General features: G+C 41.3%; 7 protein-coding genes across 7 annotated transcripts; 3 read left to right on the forward strand and 4 right to left on the reverse strand.

The window, feature by feature from the left end:
- Positions 1 to 1,674: 1,674 nt before the first annotated feature.
- Positions 1,675 to 3,788, forward strand: JH06_1947 (ubiquitin domain containing protein; the record flags this gene model as incomplete). Its single annotated transcript, XM_014672054.1, is given in 8 exon segments — positions 1,675 to 1,855; positions 1,886 to 1,992; positions 2,024 to 2,576; positions 2,589 to 2,653; positions 2,684 to 3,026; positions 3,180 to 3,471; positions 3,485 to 3,695; positions 3,738 to 3,788. The coding sequence occupies 8 exon segments, from the start codon at positions 1,675 to 1,677 to the stop codon at positions 3,786 to 3,788; spliced, it is 1,803 nt and encodes a 600-aa protein (XP_014527540.1).
- Positions 3,712 to 5,176, reverse strand: JH06_1948 (26S protease regulatory subunit; the record flags this gene model as incomplete). Its single annotated transcript, XM_014672055.1, has 6 exons — positions 3,712 to 3,986; positions 4,016 to 4,286; positions 4,317 to 4,397; positions 4,428 to 4,835; positions 4,865 to 4,963; positions 4,997 to 5,176. The coding sequence occupies 6 exons, from the start codon at positions 5,174 to 5,176 to the stop codon at positions 3,712 to 3,714; spliced, it is 1,314 nt and encodes a 437-aa protein (XP_014527541.1).
- Positions 5,177 to 5,345: 169 nt separating this feature from the next.
- On the reverse strand, positions 5,346 to 7,368 carry JH06_1949 (palmitoyltransferase; the record flags this gene model as incomplete). The annotated part of the gene is made up of 12 exons (XM_014672056.1): positions 5,346 to 5,516; positions 5,547 to 5,663; positions 5,694 to 5,862; positions 5,893 to 6,410; positions 6,440 to 6,502; positions 6,533 to 6,718; positions 6,752 to 6,840; positions 6,871 to 6,968; positions 6,999 to 7,049; positions 7,080 to 7,129; positions 7,162 to 7,293; positions 7,330 to 7,368. The coding sequence occupies 12 exons, from the start codon at positions 7,366 to 7,368 to the stop codon at positions 5,346 to 5,348; spliced, it is 1,683 nt and encodes a 560-aa protein (XP_014527542.1).
- A 35-nt stretch (positions 7,369 to 7,403) lies between these two features.
- On the reverse strand, positions 7,404 to 10,663 carry JH06_1950 (hypothetical protein; the record flags this gene model as incomplete). Its single annotated transcript, XM_014672057.1, has 6 exons — positions 7,404 to 8,810; positions 8,841 to 10,066; positions 10,098 to 10,281; positions 10,313 to 10,432; positions 10,465 to 10,543; positions 10,575 to 10,663. The coding sequence occupies 6 exons, from the start codon at positions 10,661 to 10,663 to the stop codon at positions 7,404 to 7,406; spliced, it is 3,105 nt and encodes a 1,034-aa protein (XP_014527543.1).
- A 94-nt stretch (positions 10,664 to 10,757) lies between these two features.
- On the reverse strand, positions 10,758 to 11,611 carry JH06_1951 (hypothetical protein; the record flags this gene model as incomplete). Its single annotated transcript, XM_014672058.1, has 5 exons — positions 10,758 to 10,834; positions 10,865 to 11,129; positions 11,161 to 11,269; positions 11,300 to 11,396; positions 11,431 to 11,611. 5 exons carry the CDS (start codon positions 11,609 to 11,611, stop codon positions 10,758 to 10,760), a joined length of 729 nt encoding a protein of 242 aa, XP_014527544.1.
- A 920-nt stretch (positions 11,612 to 12,531) lies between these two features.
- Positions 12,532 to 14,563, forward strand: JH06_1952 (endoplasmic reticulum metallopeptidase; the record flags this gene model as incomplete). The annotated part of the gene is made up of 2 exons (XM_014672059.1): positions 12,532 to 13,091; positions 13,120 to 14,563. 2 exons carry the CDS (start codon positions 12,532 to 12,534, stop codon positions 14,561 to 14,563), a joined length of 2,004 nt encoding a protein of 667 aa, XP_014527545.1.
- Positions 14,564 to 14,948: 385 nt separating this feature from the next.
- JH06_1953 (hypothetical protein) lies at positions 14,949 to 16,736 on the forward strand (the record flags this gene model as incomplete). Its single annotated transcript, XM_014672060.1, is given in 9 exon segments — positions 14,949 to 14,978; positions 15,057 to 15,182; positions 15,206 to 15,553; positions 15,585 to 15,641; positions 15,661 to 15,795; positions 15,812 to 15,958; positions 15,991 to 16,350; positions 16,401 to 16,586; positions 16,617 to 16,736. The coding sequence occupies 9 exon segments, from the start codon at positions 14,949 to 14,951 to the stop codon at positions 16,734 to 16,736; spliced, it is 1,509 nt and encodes a 502-aa protein (XP_014527546.1).
- Positions 16,737 to 16,893: the final 157 nt, after the last annotated feature.

The raw sequence follows: 16,893 nt of genomic DNA on the forward strand, positions 1-16,893 counted from the left end.
TATTGTTTGGATTATCTCTTGATTGTAGTTGTTGCTACTGGAACGATCACGGAGTTGGATTGTGAGGAAGTGAGTCGATTACAACCAAAAATTGAATCTATCAATGTGAGAGAATCTGTTAAAACTGAAGAACCTAATAAATCTGTTATTACTGAAGATCCTGTCGAGTCTAGTACAGTTGAAGAACCCAAGGAACCTGGTATTGCTGAAGAGCCTATTGACCCTGCTACAACTGAGGGACCTAGTGAGACTGCTAACTCTATTGACATTATAACCCTGCTCAATTCTATCTTATTGAAAGACCTTATCGAGCCACCAGATCTCACAAAAGAAAACGAAGCATTCATTATAGAGGTGGAGCAAGATGAGAAGGCCTATCTTGAAGCGATTCGTAAACAACAGGAAATAGCAGCAAAACAATATGAAAAAGAACGAAAGGAGCGTGAGGCGTGGTTTAAGAAGATTCAAAGAGAGAATGATCTGCTATCAAGTGATGAAGAGGAATTCGCAAAAGCAGAGGAAGAAGAAAATAAACGATATACCCAGTATGTTGAGTATCTGGAGAAAGAAAGAAAGGAAATTGTGAATCAACCAAAAGACGAACAGAATCGTACCATTGAAAGAATTCGCTCAACAGTTCAGCAATATACGGAAGAAGGACTACGGAGGAAGAAGAGAGGCAATGAATGCACCCAACTCATTCGTAATCGTCTAAATGAACAGGACAGACGGGAGAAGGAGCAAAAGGAAAAGTTGAAACGAGAACGAGAAGAGTTCCAGAGACAACTAAAGGCGAAGGATGAACAAAAGAAGCAAGAAGAACTTGCAAAACGAAAGAAGGAGGAAGAAGAACGGAAAAAACGTCTACGGCGCATGCAAGAGAAGCAAGAAGAAGAGAAGAGAAAGAAGGAAGAAAAGAAACGGCTTTGGGAAGAGGAAAAGAAACGTCTAGATGAGTTGGACCATGGAAAAAGACCACAGGGTTCGCCTCCAAGAAGGACTGTAAGAGTAGTATCTAGTACTAATTGTAGACATCTCCGTCTCTGTCACCTGTTATGAAGCGTCATTAAACTATATACTTTTAGCGTGTGCTGTGTGTGATAATTGTTTTCAAAGGAATGAGATGGGGTAATATTTTATATCCGTGTTTGTTTATTAATATTCTCTATTCATCCCCTTGGTGATTTCTTTGTCCCTTTTCGTTTCATAGATTATCAAAGTCAACAAGTTGATAATGGTAAGTGCCATTTTTGAAATTCATTTGATTTTTCTAACCCATTCAATAGCCTTCTCAGAAGTCTTTCCGCACTAAGAGAATTCTCGCCAAGAAGATGAGACAGAACCGTCCTCTGCCTCAGTGGTTCCGTCTTCGTACTGGAAACACCATCAGGTATGAGTTATAATGGAGCCTCGTTCCTCTCTCTAACTGTGTTGTAGATACAATGCTAAGCGTCGTCATTGGAAGCGTACTAAGCTGAACATCTAAGGTGTATACGTGCCCAGGTTGACAGAGACTGCCCTTGTTATCATTGTTGACTCTTCACTAATGTTTGTTATATCACCTTCCTATCGGTCATAGAAGGAGATGGGAAACAAATGGACACAGTATAGAAGAAAACCAATAATAGCCACTTCTTTTGTCCAATGATGAATGTTCTCAATTAAACGAAGTACATGGTTTCGGTGTTTGTGCGACTTACAACAGCTGAAAAGATTGTATTTGAAGTCGATCTACAGTCAACTGTGAAGGAACTAAAGGATTTGATCTCACAAAGGCAGTCGGTTGAAAGCGATCTGATTACATTGGTTTTCAAAGGAAAGATATTGAAAGATGATGCCATTCTGGAGGATTGTGGTTTGTTTTCTTCATTCGTCTAATGTCAAGGAATTACTGAAGGAAGTATTGTGCACATGGTTGTAATGAAGAAGAAAACCCAAACAACACCAAAGGTCAGTGAACCTGTTCAGACTTCTTCCTCCCCTTCTGCATCGGTTTCTTTTTGTATCTGATGTTTACATATAGCCCTCACGTCCAGAACCAGTGTCATCATCAACATCATCGGAAACAAACTCACAACATCCTTACTCTTTCATGTCAATGTCTGGGGAGTGGCCTTCAATTGATGCAGGTACAGCTAAAGGAGCTAACGATGCAATGAGAAAGATGATGACGGAAAAACCAGAATTGTTCTTATCGTTGTTGAAGATGGACCCTGGTATGAAGAACGTTCTCGAGAAGAACCCTCAAATGGAAGCTATGCTGCATGATCCTGCCACCATTGACCAACTCGTGGAGATGATGACGGATCCTGAAGCTATGAAGGCGGCTCAGCGTCAGACAGATAACGCTCTGAATGAAATCGGAGAGATTCCTGGAGGTGAAGCGATGTTGGAACGTGTGATGAGTCAGTACTACGAACCACTTGAAAGGGAGAAGGAACGGAGAGGACTGGCCAACAAAGGGAGTGTAGATCCTGCTATGGCACAGCAGGCAACCATCCCAAACCTGTGGGACAACCACCCTTCACCGGCTATGAAGCCGTCTTCATCCCCTGGGAGTCCTGCAGGAATGAGAGGTAGTTCTATAGATGATATGAAGAATCTAAACTTCGTGAATCATATGGTGGAAACGAATCCTGAATTGATGATTGAAGTAGGTGAGAAAGTGTTGAGTGAACGGTAGCTACTGAAAGTCTCTCCGATGTATGAAAGCTTGGTGAAGACGAACCCGCAGTTGGCCTCTATGCTGAATGATCCCCAATTCCTCAAGCAGATGTTCACAAAGGAGAATCTCCAGTTTGTGCAGCAGTTGCAACCCCCTAGCAATTATTTCCCGATGGACGGATTTGGAATGGGAACCCACCATATTGTAGAGAATCTTAGTCCGAGTGATATTCGTGTTCGATACCCAAATGCGATCCAACAGATGGAGGACATGGGATTTACTGTCGATGATCATGTACTACAGGTTTTACACCAGTTTCAGGGAGATGTTCAAAGGACCATAGATTTCTTAATGGGATGGCGTGTTTGTTTCAGACGGAATTCTTAACTCTTCTTCTTGTTCTTTCTATTGGAAGTGCTCGTGAATGTGACCTGTACTCTTGAAGACTCATTTATAGGGTGCGGTTCGTATAATGGAGGAAATAGTACCTGCTTGTTTGAAAAATGATTTATAGGTACTCTTTCTTACCAGAATCTCCAACTGTTTTCAGATGGGACCCAAATTACTTCGTTCAAGTTACAGACACTGATGTATTCTGATCCAGAATATAAATCGTTTCTTCTCGGATGGACCTATCATTACTATCCTGAGTCTTCCTTTTCTATATCGGAGGATGCGATCGAAGGAAAATCCATCATCCAGCATGTCTATGGAATCTATGGCTCAATGTACGCCAACTCGTTGAAATGTTCAACAGACTGGTCTGTTATGAGTGAACTAGATGTTTCGTATGGTATTTATTCCATGTGTTATTGATAGATCGATGTCTTGTACTCTTGATGGTTCTGATGCTTTTGCGTCGCTTAAACCATATCTTGGGAAGGAAGAAACTATTAAGATTGAAGCAACAGAAACAGGAATTCGTTTTGATTCGAAAGACTTTGTGAAACTTAGTGATGAAGGCTGTGATGGGGGTGATATCGCTCCGTCCTCAACCAACTGGGTTCTGATTGTGTCTGTCATTGTTATAGTGATTCTTCTTGTGATTATTGTTGTTGTATGTATTGTGAAGAAGCGTTCCAAAACGCTTCCAAAATCAACCACTCCTTCCTCTTTTTGTTGAAGAAACACATATATGCATAATACATCAGATTCGCCTTCTTTCGAGCAGCTACCTGACTAATGCCCTCCATAAAATCTTCATGCTCAATCGAAGAGGCGCCTCTTCTCAGAGCCAGCATACCTGCCTCCACACACACAGCACGCAACATGGCTCCCGAGAAATCTTCTGTGCACCGAGCAATCTCTTCAAAGTTGATGCCTACACTCAATATGCCTCTGTTCACCTACTCTCCTTGTTCAATACCAATTTACGACTATGGATTTGTAGAATCTTCACACGAGCCTCCTCGTTAGGATTTGGTAGCTCTACCTTCCGATCAAAACGACCTGATCGGAGCAAGGCAGGATCCAGAATATCAGGTCGATTGGTAGCAGCAATCACCTTAATACGACTATCACTACTGAATCCATCCATTGCATTCAGCAACTCTAACAGGGTTCGCTGTAACTCATGGCTTCCTTCTCCATCACCGCTTCGTTTTAAACCAATAGCATCAAGCTAGTCATGAAACTCCCTTATCAATCTCACCTCATCAATAAAAATAATACTACCACGTGCTCCTGTCTCCTCAATCTTCTTCTTTGCTAGCGAGAAACAGTCTCGTACAATCTATATGTCATTTAACTCAGAAACACATACACGGGCTCCCTCGCCGATATGAGTCTGGCCAAGAATCGTGGCTGACAACTTGATAAATGCAGCATCAGTCTGTTTAGCACAAGCACGAGCCAGAAGCGTCTTTCCAGTACCCGGAGGACCATAAAGTAGAATACCCTTAGGAGCCTTGATTCCAAGCTGCTGGAACAGTTCAGGATGTGTAAGAGGTAATACCACGGCTTCTTGTAATTCTTGGATCTGTTTATCCAAGCCTCCAATATCCGAATAATCATCTGTTGGCTTCTCATCTAGTAACATCGACTTTACTCGCTTGTCATATTCTGTAGGCAACAGTTGATAAAGCATGCATGTATCTTTGTTAATACCCACCAAATCTCCGGGGTGCAGTTCTGTTCCATACAACATTCCTTTATTTGCAACGAAGACTTTCTAGATGACAAGAAGACTTCTGACTTTACTTTCTTTTGAATTGTACTCATAATTACACCTTCTTCAAATTCTTGTTTCTCCACGGGCTTTGCCAAGTTGTCATCATCTTCAACAGGAACACTAATAACCTACCATATAATATCAAATAACAAGTATTTTACTTCGGCTATAGATGCCACAAGATAAGGAAGACGGATACCTCGATTCAGTTGCTGTTCTAATACCTCTACTTCTTTCCGTTTAGTTTCATGTTGGCGCTTTTGGTCATCAATTAGAGCAACTAAAGAACGGTTTTGAGTCTGAATCGTGGCGATCATATCACTGAGTTCCTGGTTACTCATTCTTCTCAGTTCATCTTCATCTATGCATGATGAGAGAGCGAAAAAGACAGACTAGGGATTGACATCTTCTATTGTACACTTTTGATGAATTGCCTTAAAAGTGGAAAATCCCCGTAATCATCGATGTCTCAGAGAAAGCGTTTTACAACAAAGAAATGAGAGTACAGAATCAAGCTCCTTGAATACTAACAAGAGAAGGGATTGCTGGATAGCACATGGTGTAGCGCAGGTTCTTCTGGAAGCCATGAGAATTGGGATAGTAATTCTGATGTGGATTCATCTTCCGTGTCTTCTTCGTTGGAAGTGAAATCTCCTCATGCGTTGTCATATTATGACTTGACTAAATGTGATTCAAACCATTAGCCTCTACAAGACCAACATGATAGAATACAAGATTCATCATAGGAGCGAACAGACCAAGACAAAACACCAAGTATATGATCTGAGACCAACTCTGTAGGATAAAATCAATCAGACTGAAGACTGTCTATTGATAAAAGTCGACTTCCAGAAATACTTCTTTGAGCATGACAATGAGAAGAGATGTAAAGAAGTAGGCTAATTCACCAATTCCAAAGAGACAACAAAGTTCACTTGTGATAAGGAACCACATGAAGTATTTGTGATTACGCAGCCCTACACAATTCGAGACCCAAGGACAATGATGGTCAAAGTTACGGACACAGCTAGGAGTGAGAGAGAGAGATAACTGGTACACATCACAGAAGCGGCAATGATAAGCACGAGGAGGTGTATAGATGTGACAGAATGTACACCGTTTGACAGGACAGAGATGATCGTTGTGTCTACAGAGATATGACTGTTGGTGAGGGCGAGATGAAGGGGTCGATGGAGTCGAAGCTACTGGAGCTGTTGGAGTAGGAGGGATATCTGATACTGTCTGTGTCTGTATCTTTGTTTCCACTGTTCCATCTGTTGTAGAAGGAGCTTGTACTGAAGTAGTCACAGTGGACAATCCAGAAGTAGCTTTTGTTGCAGTAACAACCGACTCTGTGGATGCTTCAGCATCTGATGCAATCATATCAGCATTTTCATTATCCCTCTTCTCTACAGTCACTTCATTCTCCTCCTCAGAGAGAGGATATGAATCAAAACAATCAGATATCCGAGTGAATTCTGTGTGAGCATCATCATCCATACAATAGACATTGCGAATCTCATCATAACGAGGGATCCGCTGACACACCTCCCGAACCAGCTGCTGACGGAGTGACTAACAACAAATAGAAAATGTATGCCTACCTCCATCTCCACAACATCAGTTAGGCCTTGAACCCCACACAGCATCTCAAATGGTTCCCTTAACTATTTTAATAAAGTACTCTCAACCCATACATTCTCATAAGCACAATAATGAATTGCTTTCAAACCATACGCATCGTGAATGGTAAGATCCGGATGATAAGTGAGTAAAAGACGAACCATCTTCACATAAACCATTAAACAAACTCCTACATCAGGCTTGTTCATTTGAGCAGCTACATGCATTAAAGTTTTGCCCTCTATATTCTGTTCATTAATCTACTAGTCAGATTAACATAGAAAGCACAGTACCAAACCAGGGAGAACCCCCAGTGTCCTCGAAATGTACTCCTCTTTAGAGTTCTTAATAGACACCATAAGACCCCCAACTCTCCGCTGATCTAAGATTTACAATTCCACGTAACATCAACCTAGTGTAACTTCTGGAAGAGTCTCATCAGTAGAGGTTGGATCCTTCATAATGATTCCAGGCTCTGTCAGCCATGTTCTCAACAAGAAATAAAGAGATCTATCCATAAATGAAATGAAATACACATACAAAACATTTAGCACTATCAAAATGACGACTAAATACCAATTTGTGTATTTTCTATCTCTTATATTCCATAATCAATGATACATAAGGCTAGGAATGCCAAAACAGAGAAGAATTAGAAGAGGGAGTACATTCTATCATTCAGGTAGCCCAAGACACATCTTACTAAGAGTAACGAATAGTAAACTGACTTATCCCCCGATTGATTGAATAGCAGACGACCATGACATTTCACCGTGAAATTCCCAATAAGGTCCACGTAGGGGTTTTCCTTCTTTGTCATTCGTAATTGGGTATTCTATTAAACGACTATTACGAATAGCAGTAATCCTACCAATTGATACGTTTCCATAATACAGGTCATTTTTTTCATTAGCGAAGTAGTGTTTATAAACAAGCATTCGAACCTCATTTCTTTGATTTCGACCCTTCCGGAAGAATTGCCTTCGAATTATTCAAAATGATGGCGCTGAGGTCCTCAATAGGCAATTGCTTAATCGCACGTTTCTCTCCCTCTGTTGACTTCAGATGCAGCCACATCTCTACCACACTCTTCGCTATTGCACCCTTCTTCATCCTTCCATTCGTTAACTTCACTCGATATCCATATTCTGCAATTGCCATATATGGAGCACACACTGGAATAGCATGAAGAATCACATCACCCTCGCGAGGCATATACGTCCAGTCCAGAAGGAAATCAGCAGTATCACGTTGCTCACGTTCAGATGCCACTGCTTCTTCTTTGTCTTCCTCTTCTTCCTTTTCCTTGTTGGCATTATCCTCCTTCTCTACAAATCCATCTTCAATACCTTCAATCACTCGCCAGCTCTCAGGGCAATGTCGTTGATCATGCTCCTTGCTTCCACAAGTATAACAGAAAGTATCATCCTCGGTCACTTCCTTCTCCGCCTTGATTAGATCCTGCAGAAGCAGTTCTGCAGGATCCATTGTCGTTTCATCTACTGTCAGGGGTTCGACAACAGAAACTTCCTTAGGCTTGATATCCTTCAGAATGGAATCTAGTGAGGCATGACCGTACAGCACCTCCAACAATTTTCGTTCTTCTTCATCCTTACCCTCATACTTCTTTGCTTTCTTTTGCTTACGACGTTCACTTCGAGTCGGTTCCTTCGATCGTGACTTCAATTTATTCTCTTCTTCGGCTGCTAAGGCCTCCATCTCCGCCCTCTCTTCTGCTGCTGCACGAGACTTCTTGGTTGTTCCCTTCAGCGACTTCTTAGAGGCCTTTCCATCCACTTTGCGACTTTGCTGGACTCGCACTACAGGCTTGGTCTTCTTCGATGTCTTTGTCACAGTATCCATCACCTCAATAGAATACTCCTCGTCCTCCACACCATCGTCCTCTACCAATTGATCTACTGCTGTCTCCACACCACTCACACATCCCTTCGCAAGTACTTCATCCCACTCCTCATTACTCAGATCACGTCGACGGCGTTCATAACGATGTGCAGCCATACTCTCTTCCGATACCTGGAATAGAAGACATAAACCCATTTCCAGTCTAAATGGAGTCATATAATTCTTTTTACCGCGAATCATGAAACTACCTGTAGGTAAATACTCTCCCGTAGGAGCTGTTTTGCTGACTTGTTGAGCATTCACCCAATATACCTTATTGATCAGGTTGTTATCCCAGCTCACGCTGTGACACAAACTGAAGACTGCAGCTTGCTGTAAGGACAGCAACGAGACTGCACAGTGAGGACAGGTTTCGATGCTCTGTCCCGAGGGAATCGACATATAATTACGAATGATAACAGTAGCTGCACCATGAACATCTGCATGCATCTACAAATCAGTCCTATTTCTATCCAATACAAAGATATCACCCTTCCGTAGATACTTGCTAACAAGGAGTTCATTCTGTTCTCCACTTCGACCTGCTACCACAATATAATCTTCACTTGTAACAAACCAATCGAACTTCTCAAACCAACGCTTCTGACGACGACGTGCCACCTCGGAGGGTTGTTTACGCTCAGCCACCTTTAGCTCCTTATCACGCTGTTTGTTTGCTTCTTTGATGGCCTGTTGTGCTGCTAATCGTGTCTTCTCCAGTTTATCCATCAGTTCCTTCTTCTGAGAATACAGCAACGCAATGTTATTGTTACAGTTACAGCTCAGATCCACTTCCACTGTGACCCGTGTTGAATGGCGATCATTCTCCTCTTCGCTTTCACTACTTGAATGATCCTCATTCTCCTCATCTGAATCATCACTTTCCTCATTCTCAAACAGAAGTCGAATTCGATTGTGTTCCAGATCCAAAGCTTGAATGTGATGAAACACGTTATACGGCTTCTGCTTAAACATTTTCACTTGCTCTTCTAACACATTCCACTGGATTCCCTGGCTCAGATACTGATTGATTACCACAATAGCAGTATTCACCACATCGGGATGATGAAACAAAACACTAATTCGGTGTTCCAATGCACGGATCTCCTCTTGCAATGCTTGTACGCGTGAATCTTGCTTCTCTGCAATTGTTGTAGCCTTCTTTTCGATTGTCTCACGTGCCTTAGCTAACTTTTGGACCAATTTTACACTCTCCTCGTTTGTATAGTAAGCATCCAGAGCCTCATTGAACGACTTGAATTCTACACAACTCTCCTCTCCACTAATCTGAAGCCGGAAAGGACTATAGTCCACATATGGCTCGATAGTCGTGTCAGGGAGTGTTTGGGTCTCCAGAAGCTTCTGTAATGATGGATCCCGGAGAACAAATCCATGTGGCTCCTTCAACGCATTCTCAACGACACAAGCCTCACCCTGGAGCTGGTTAAGAAGTTCCTGTTGGAATGCTGGTTCCTGTAACTTATCCATAACGACTGTGGTAGAAGCAGGATCCAGCTGGAGACTACGCAATGCATTCGCTACATAGGCTCCACCAATAAGGGCAAACTGATTATTGGTTAGTAAGATATTTCGGATTTGTTTCTCCTTGGATTTCAGTTCGGACCAACGAGAAACAAAGAACTGGATTAGATCAGAGATCGTTGTGAGAGTCATAGCTGCAATCGATTCAAAAGGACTCTCTTGTTCTACAAATGATCATACTCAAGGATTCTCTACTCGGCTGAACATCATAGCGTTGCTTAACACCCACAACCGTTCCATCGGCAAGAGAGTACACACGAAGCAAAGCCAGAATCTCAAATTTGTAGTCCGTTAAAATAATATTGCCTCCAGAATACAATTCCAGAATAATATGGTAGGTTGTTTCCCCATTGCCAAATACAAGATCAACAACACGATCCTACAATCACACTCGACTTTTCATTATCTACAAAACCAATCTGTCGAACTGCCTCAACGCGTCGATTTCTTATATACTTTCTCAGCTTCAGAGCAAAGCCACTGGGGAAACGGTTTTTGTCATGGAGATAGTTCGTTGCGTGGATTCTAGAAAATCAATCATACCTAGAACTGCTTGCCTAACACCTGATTCAAGAAGAATATTGTGTTGGATTCCCGACTTCACAGTCTTAATGATATACGCCTTTGTAGAAACATCATAACTAGAATCTTAACGCTTGATGCAATCACAACATATTGGTGACTTTGGCCCCTAAAACAGTGGCTTTCAACTCATTAACACAAGCCCGTACATCAAGAGCTGTCATACGAGTCTTCGGCATTTTGGCAAATCAATTAGTGACAACAAAACAGATGAATAGTACAGATATGCAACAGCTCGAAAATAGAAAATGTTGCAACGCTAAAGTCAGGGCTTTACAACGAACACTCCCTGCGATTGTCCCTTAAAACACTCTCACTTTCTTCCGGTGATGCGTAGGTTATTACGGAGGCTACAGGTAACATCTCAGAAGAGTCTCTACAGAAGTTTGCATTGGTTTGTCGATCCTCCATATCCATGTTGGTACCTTTCCCAGAAGTATATTCTAGTCCCGGCTCTTCGTAATCATCACCTGAACGAACAGATCCATGACGAGAAGTCGGTTTACTATTCATCTGAAAGGGATTTCGACTTGCTCCTTCTCCAGAAGACTGGAAGTTCAAAACTGCTTTACTTCCATGGTAACGCTTTGCTGCTATATCATATGCACGAGCAGCTTCCTGCTCGGATGAATAACTACCCAAATACTAGAGATCATTCCAAACGAACGGTTCCAACGACTTTCTTTCCATTATATTGAATCTGTGCATTCCACTTCCCCGAACGCGAATATACCCCTCTGTATCCACTAGTATATATATGATTGGAGGAGACGCTTCCTCCCTTTCTAGTTCTTAAAAATCTGATAGAGGAACACTTTAATGAGTCCATTCTAACTTTCTTTTGCACTCTGTGAAAGCTAGATGATGATTCCTGAGTATTACAGCGATCACGCATTTGTTGCTGTCCATTCGCTATAATATTAAACTAGAGCAAGTGAGCAGTCACCTTGTTCCAAACCGGTGCAGTGTGGACACACCCAGAACTCCTCTGGTTGCGAGAGAAGTGGAGGTTTTAGACATGCTGGATGATACGTACAAGAACAGAAATCACAACATAATAATATCCCTTTTCCTAAGCAGGCTCCACAATAATCGTCATGGGCTCCATGATACAAAGGAGTGTCCATTGGTATTGAGGCAATTTAAATGATGCCACGAGATGGGACGAAATAACGAAGAAATTTGAATGACATCTTCACTTCAGTTTGATAGATTAGTCCTAGAGAACAGAAAGAAGAGAGCTTAAAATAGTATAAGCGGTCATTCAGTGGATCACTTGATTATGGATTGCATTGGATATAAAAGGAAGTAAGGTAGCAACGAACTGAAATGGATAGCTGCTGAAATGTTGTAGAAGGAATATTTGCTTACTATATCAACAATGGAGTAATTCAGCAAGTGGGAAAGCCATATTAGTTTGTTGAAGTACTCATTTTCATAGAATTGATTTGTATTCAAAACTGTTGCATTACCAAACAAATCTAAGGCCTCTTGTTCATTCTTTCCCCTTCCCTAAGAGTCTCATCAATACTGATCTGGTATCAAATGTTGTTTGCCAAATGAACAAAACAACTGTATTTGACTATGTCCAGCATAATCAAGAATAGAATTACCAAAAACCAATTTCTATACAAATCATAATTCTTGCCATAATATATTCAAATTGATTATTCGTTCATTTGAATTGTCAATTATTAATGTACTGCAATTATTCAGACTTCGAAATCAATCAATAACAATTAATTCTTGATCTCATTATCATGAAATCAATTAAGTAGAATTACTATCACTATTTGATTGACCGATCTTCGTTCCACACATTGTATTTCATGAACATCCTTCCGTTTATTCTTCAGCTTTCGCTTATTGGGTACGATCTTCTTTCAATGTTATATCCAGTTTCACATGGGTCATGATTGGATTCTCTCAATCAGTCCATCGTCTCCCCACTCCTTTCTCTGGAACAAATCAAACCGTCTTTTCTGAAACAAGAGCTCTTCAACTTCTCAATCGTCTCAGCTCCGAGATTGGCGTTAGGGAGGTGGGAATGAAAAGCAATGAAATAGATACTCCCCAGTATCTTATGAATGTTATTCAATCTCTTATGTCTGTTGCAGAGAAGAATGGATGGAAACTAGAAGTCGAACTTGAAGCTGAATCAGGCGCTCTTTCCTATTATTTCGTTCACACCCAATTCACCAATGTCTATTTAAACATTACAAACGTTGTTATTAGTCTTACACCTAACCATGTATTGGAAAATCGAGTTGTCACAGATGGGATTCCTGCTTTTCTCCTTGGTGCTCATTATGATAGTGCATTTCGTTCTCCTGCCGCTAGCGATGACGGAGTGCCTGTTGTCGTAATCCTGGAGACAATTCGATGTCTTGTCAATCAGCCATCATATACATATCAGAGTCGATTACTCGCTGTTCTGAATGGAGCAGAAGAGACCTATTTGGTAGGTTCGCACGCCTTTGTTTCCAATCATCGTTGGGCTAAGGATGTCGTTGGATTCATTAACCTAGAGGCTATGGGAAGTGGAGGAGCTGAGCTATTATTTCAGTCAACCCAAAAGAATGACTGGGTTCTTCGAATCTTCGCGAAGTAAAGATAAGTGGTGAATTCCATGTAGACATGCTCCACATCCCTTTGGTACTGTGATTGGTCAAGATGTATTTGATCAAGACATCATTCCAGCTGATACAGACTATCGTATCTATCAAGACGAACTAAACGATGTCTCTGGCCTTGATTTCGCCTTTATCAAAAATGGCTTCACCTATCACACTCCTCATGATGATATGGACCATCTGGAACAAGGTCAGATTCAACACATGGGAGACAACGTCCTAGCTGTGACTTCAGCTATCCTCCAATTGGATCTCCTTCAGCAGCAAAGGGCTGGTCATACAGAAGGAAATGTATTCTTCGATGTATGTGGGCTATTCATGGTGGTTCTCTCGAAAAACACGATGATTCTACTCTGGAATTCTCTGTTATGTGTTGTTCTGAGTTTCTGTGTGTATCATCGAGGAGGTTCAATTCTCAAAGGATTGATTCAAATAATATGTGTTCATGGATCTGCTATACTAACAGCTGGAATGCTTACACTTCTAATCAGTGAGGTATTAAAGGCAGGTCTCTTCTGGTATTCCTCATCACCGTTCGCTCTTATTCTCTACTCACTTCTTCCCATCCTGGTTGCCTTTAACGTCCATTCTCTCCTGGATAATGTCTTGTATCGATCCTTCACACCCACTCAACGACTCCGCTGTCATCTCTACAATAACCTACTGTTCACCACTATCATTGGAGTTCTGATGGCATATCTTCGGCTGGGATCCAGTTTTCTCCCCTTATGCTATGTCATATCCACTTTCATCACACTAGGAGTCATCGAGTCCTGCAACAGACAAGCATATACCACTCTAGGGCTGTGGTTTCTCCTGTGTCTCAATTGTATGATCCCTTTCGCTGTAATTGGATACGTCACAAGGCCATTGAATGATATTATGGGCCCATTATACGGAAAGATGGCAGATGTTCCCTCACTCTTTGTAGAAATGAGTCAAGCAATTATTGCTTATCTCCACTTCATTCCGTTCCTTGTATCATTTTCTCCTTTCCTTTCTCTCCTCTCCGTAGAAGGAAAGACACATGTTCCATCCTTTATTTCACGTCTGTTCACGCTCATTACACTTCTTCTTGTTCTGTATGCAGCACAAATCCCATTTTGGGAACTCATTCCTGGACAACAAGAGAAAGTTCTCAGTATCATATTCAGTTCAAAAGCACCACGAAAAGTGATATATATGCAGTGTGTGAAGAACAATCACACGGAAGCCTATGTTTCAGCAACAGATTCCTTCCAAATGAACGATTTGATACCACTCTTAGGAAGAACAGAATCCGTGTATCCTCTCCATTCCGATCACTGGAAAGCGATCCTTCCAGTTAGCACGATCCTAGCAGGAATTGGTGCCAATACTTCCTTCGCTTCACGGAATATGATTTCAGTTCAGACCGAAACAATGCCCTGTACCAATTGCTACTCCAATATCACCCATCAGAAGTGAGATTATGATTTATGTATTCCAATAGATATGATACAACCATTCAATTCTCCTTAAATACAACCATTCCCGCATCAACTGTGATCACCTTTTCCAATTTCACTATTGTATGCTCACTGGAGAAATCATCACTAGATCGAATGTACCATGGACCAAACTACTATCCCTATGGTTGAAAATAACCTCAATGAGTACATTCTGAGACAAAGTGGAGGTATCGGGTCTGATACAGTGTCATACACACTTCGTGTTATGAGAACACCAGGAATGAAGATGCAGATTGATTCTGCTTTCTCAGAAAACATGATGAAGGATTATTCGAATGATCCACTTCAAGTCGAGAGACTAACACCAATTCAACAACGTCTTTATCACCTCTACTTGTTCTATGGCGAATCACAGACAATTCATTTCTAGAGTAGTTATTGTTTGTTAGTCCAAGTTCAGTAGGTTTCTACCTTTTACCATTTATTTTTCTATATTATGCAGTGCAGTATTTGCTGTGATAAAATTGATGTACGTGCCGTCCTTCCCTGTAATCATAACACATGTTGTGGGATATGCATATTCAAAGAAATTGCTTTGTTTAAAAACCGAAGGTGTCCATATTGCAAGGTATGGAGTAAGACTAATTCTCAACAATAGGAAGACATTAGAACACCTATTCTAACGGTAATTCCCCGAAAGAAGTATAATGACTTGCAACAGGAGTATCGTTTTAAGCACAATAAGGAATATGACATCGATTTTGATAATGCGATTGTCGAGAAATGGTTCCTTGATTTGCTTTTAATGCGTTGTGTTGTATGTGATCCTGTGATTCCCTTTGGAAAAGTGAATGAGCAGGAATATGGAAAACAGACCATCGTCGATTATGGTACTGTGGCTACACTTCGGGCTCACCTGAATGAGGAGCACCATAAGTCGATTTGTCAGTTGTGTGCTAGTCAAGGTCGAATGTTTCCATATGAACTCAAACTGTATTTTCAGCCAGTGAGAATACATTTATTCATATAACATCTAGGGTTTGCAATCTCACCTTAATGGGATTGCTAAGGATCCTTCCCAACCAATTCATGTTGTATGATTCTTGTTTCTAGTCTTATATTCAGCAATGTCCCGTTTGTGGCATAATCCAGTATGATTCTCATGAAGTACTTATTCACTGTCGTTCTAAGCATATTCACTGTTTTCTATGTGGGATTAATGATCCAAAGAATGTCTTAATTGTGTCAGTTCGTTGATCTCTAGTATTATCTGTCTGAGAAGAAGCTATTTGAGCATTATGGTAGTGCCCACTTCTTATGTCATATGTGTAAGAAGTATGTGGGTGAAACTATGATGGACTTGATCAATCATCAGAATAAGGAGCATGGAGGTGTAGATCCTAATAATCATGTGTGCTATATTTAGTGATTCTTACAGAATAGTTATATTATGAGAATCCAGCCAAAGAGAGTTTGGGTTCTTTTCAATCGACTCGGCCTCAATTGTCAGCAGTGACACGTCCTCAACTGTCAGCAGTGACACGTCCTCAACTGCCACAACATTCAGTCGTCCCTCATTCTCAGCCTCCGACTCAGCACTCTTCTGTTTCTCGTTCTCCATCTGTTCAACGCTCACAATCTCGTCTTGTAGCTTCTTCGGCTCCCTTTGTTCAACGCCAACCAGCCAAGTCCTTTCTCTCCTTCACTTCCTTCCGAGAGGACCTTGTGAATCTCTTTAGTATTCTAGTGGATGTGCCTACCAATATCCCTGCTGCCAAACACGATGCATACGAGATGTGTAAAGTATTACTGGAGTTGTGTACCGTATGACTTCATTCTTGCCCCACCCGTAGAATATTGTTGACTATCTAGCCCTCTCGCCCTCCTCCCTCCGGCTTTCGTTCACCGACACAAGTCGTACAATTCTACTTCAGTACATCGAGAAGAAGAGACATGACATTAATGTGCATCAGCTTGTGGCTGTAGGAGTCACTCGGGATCATGCAGAACGAATTCATCGATACATCCATCAGTATCGAGTATTTTTTGAAAGAGAGAATGATGAATAGACTGCTAAAGGATGGGGTTATTATTATCATGAAGGATCAAGTGACTTCTCGAAATACTCAGAGAAGGAGTTATGGACGATTTCATGTTTCCTCTATCTTACGATCAAACAATGGATTTAGACAATTGTTTATTAGAAACAGAATCCATTACGATTTGACTAAGTGCATTTATAAAAGGGATTGGACAGAAGCAACATCGCCACACACAAACTCAGCTCCATTGTTCTATTGCTCATTCATTTTACATATTCTCACCTTCAACAGATCCACACAGAAC

Source organism: Blastocystis sp. subtype 4 (genome assembly GCF_000743755.1).
Source record: "Blastocystis sp. subtype 4 strain WR1 chromosome Unknown seqid_0116, whole genome shotgun sequence".
In the NCBI taxonomy this organism is placed as follows: domain Eukaryota; class Bigyra; order Opalinata; family Blastocystidae; genus Blastocystis; species Blastocystis sp. subtype 4.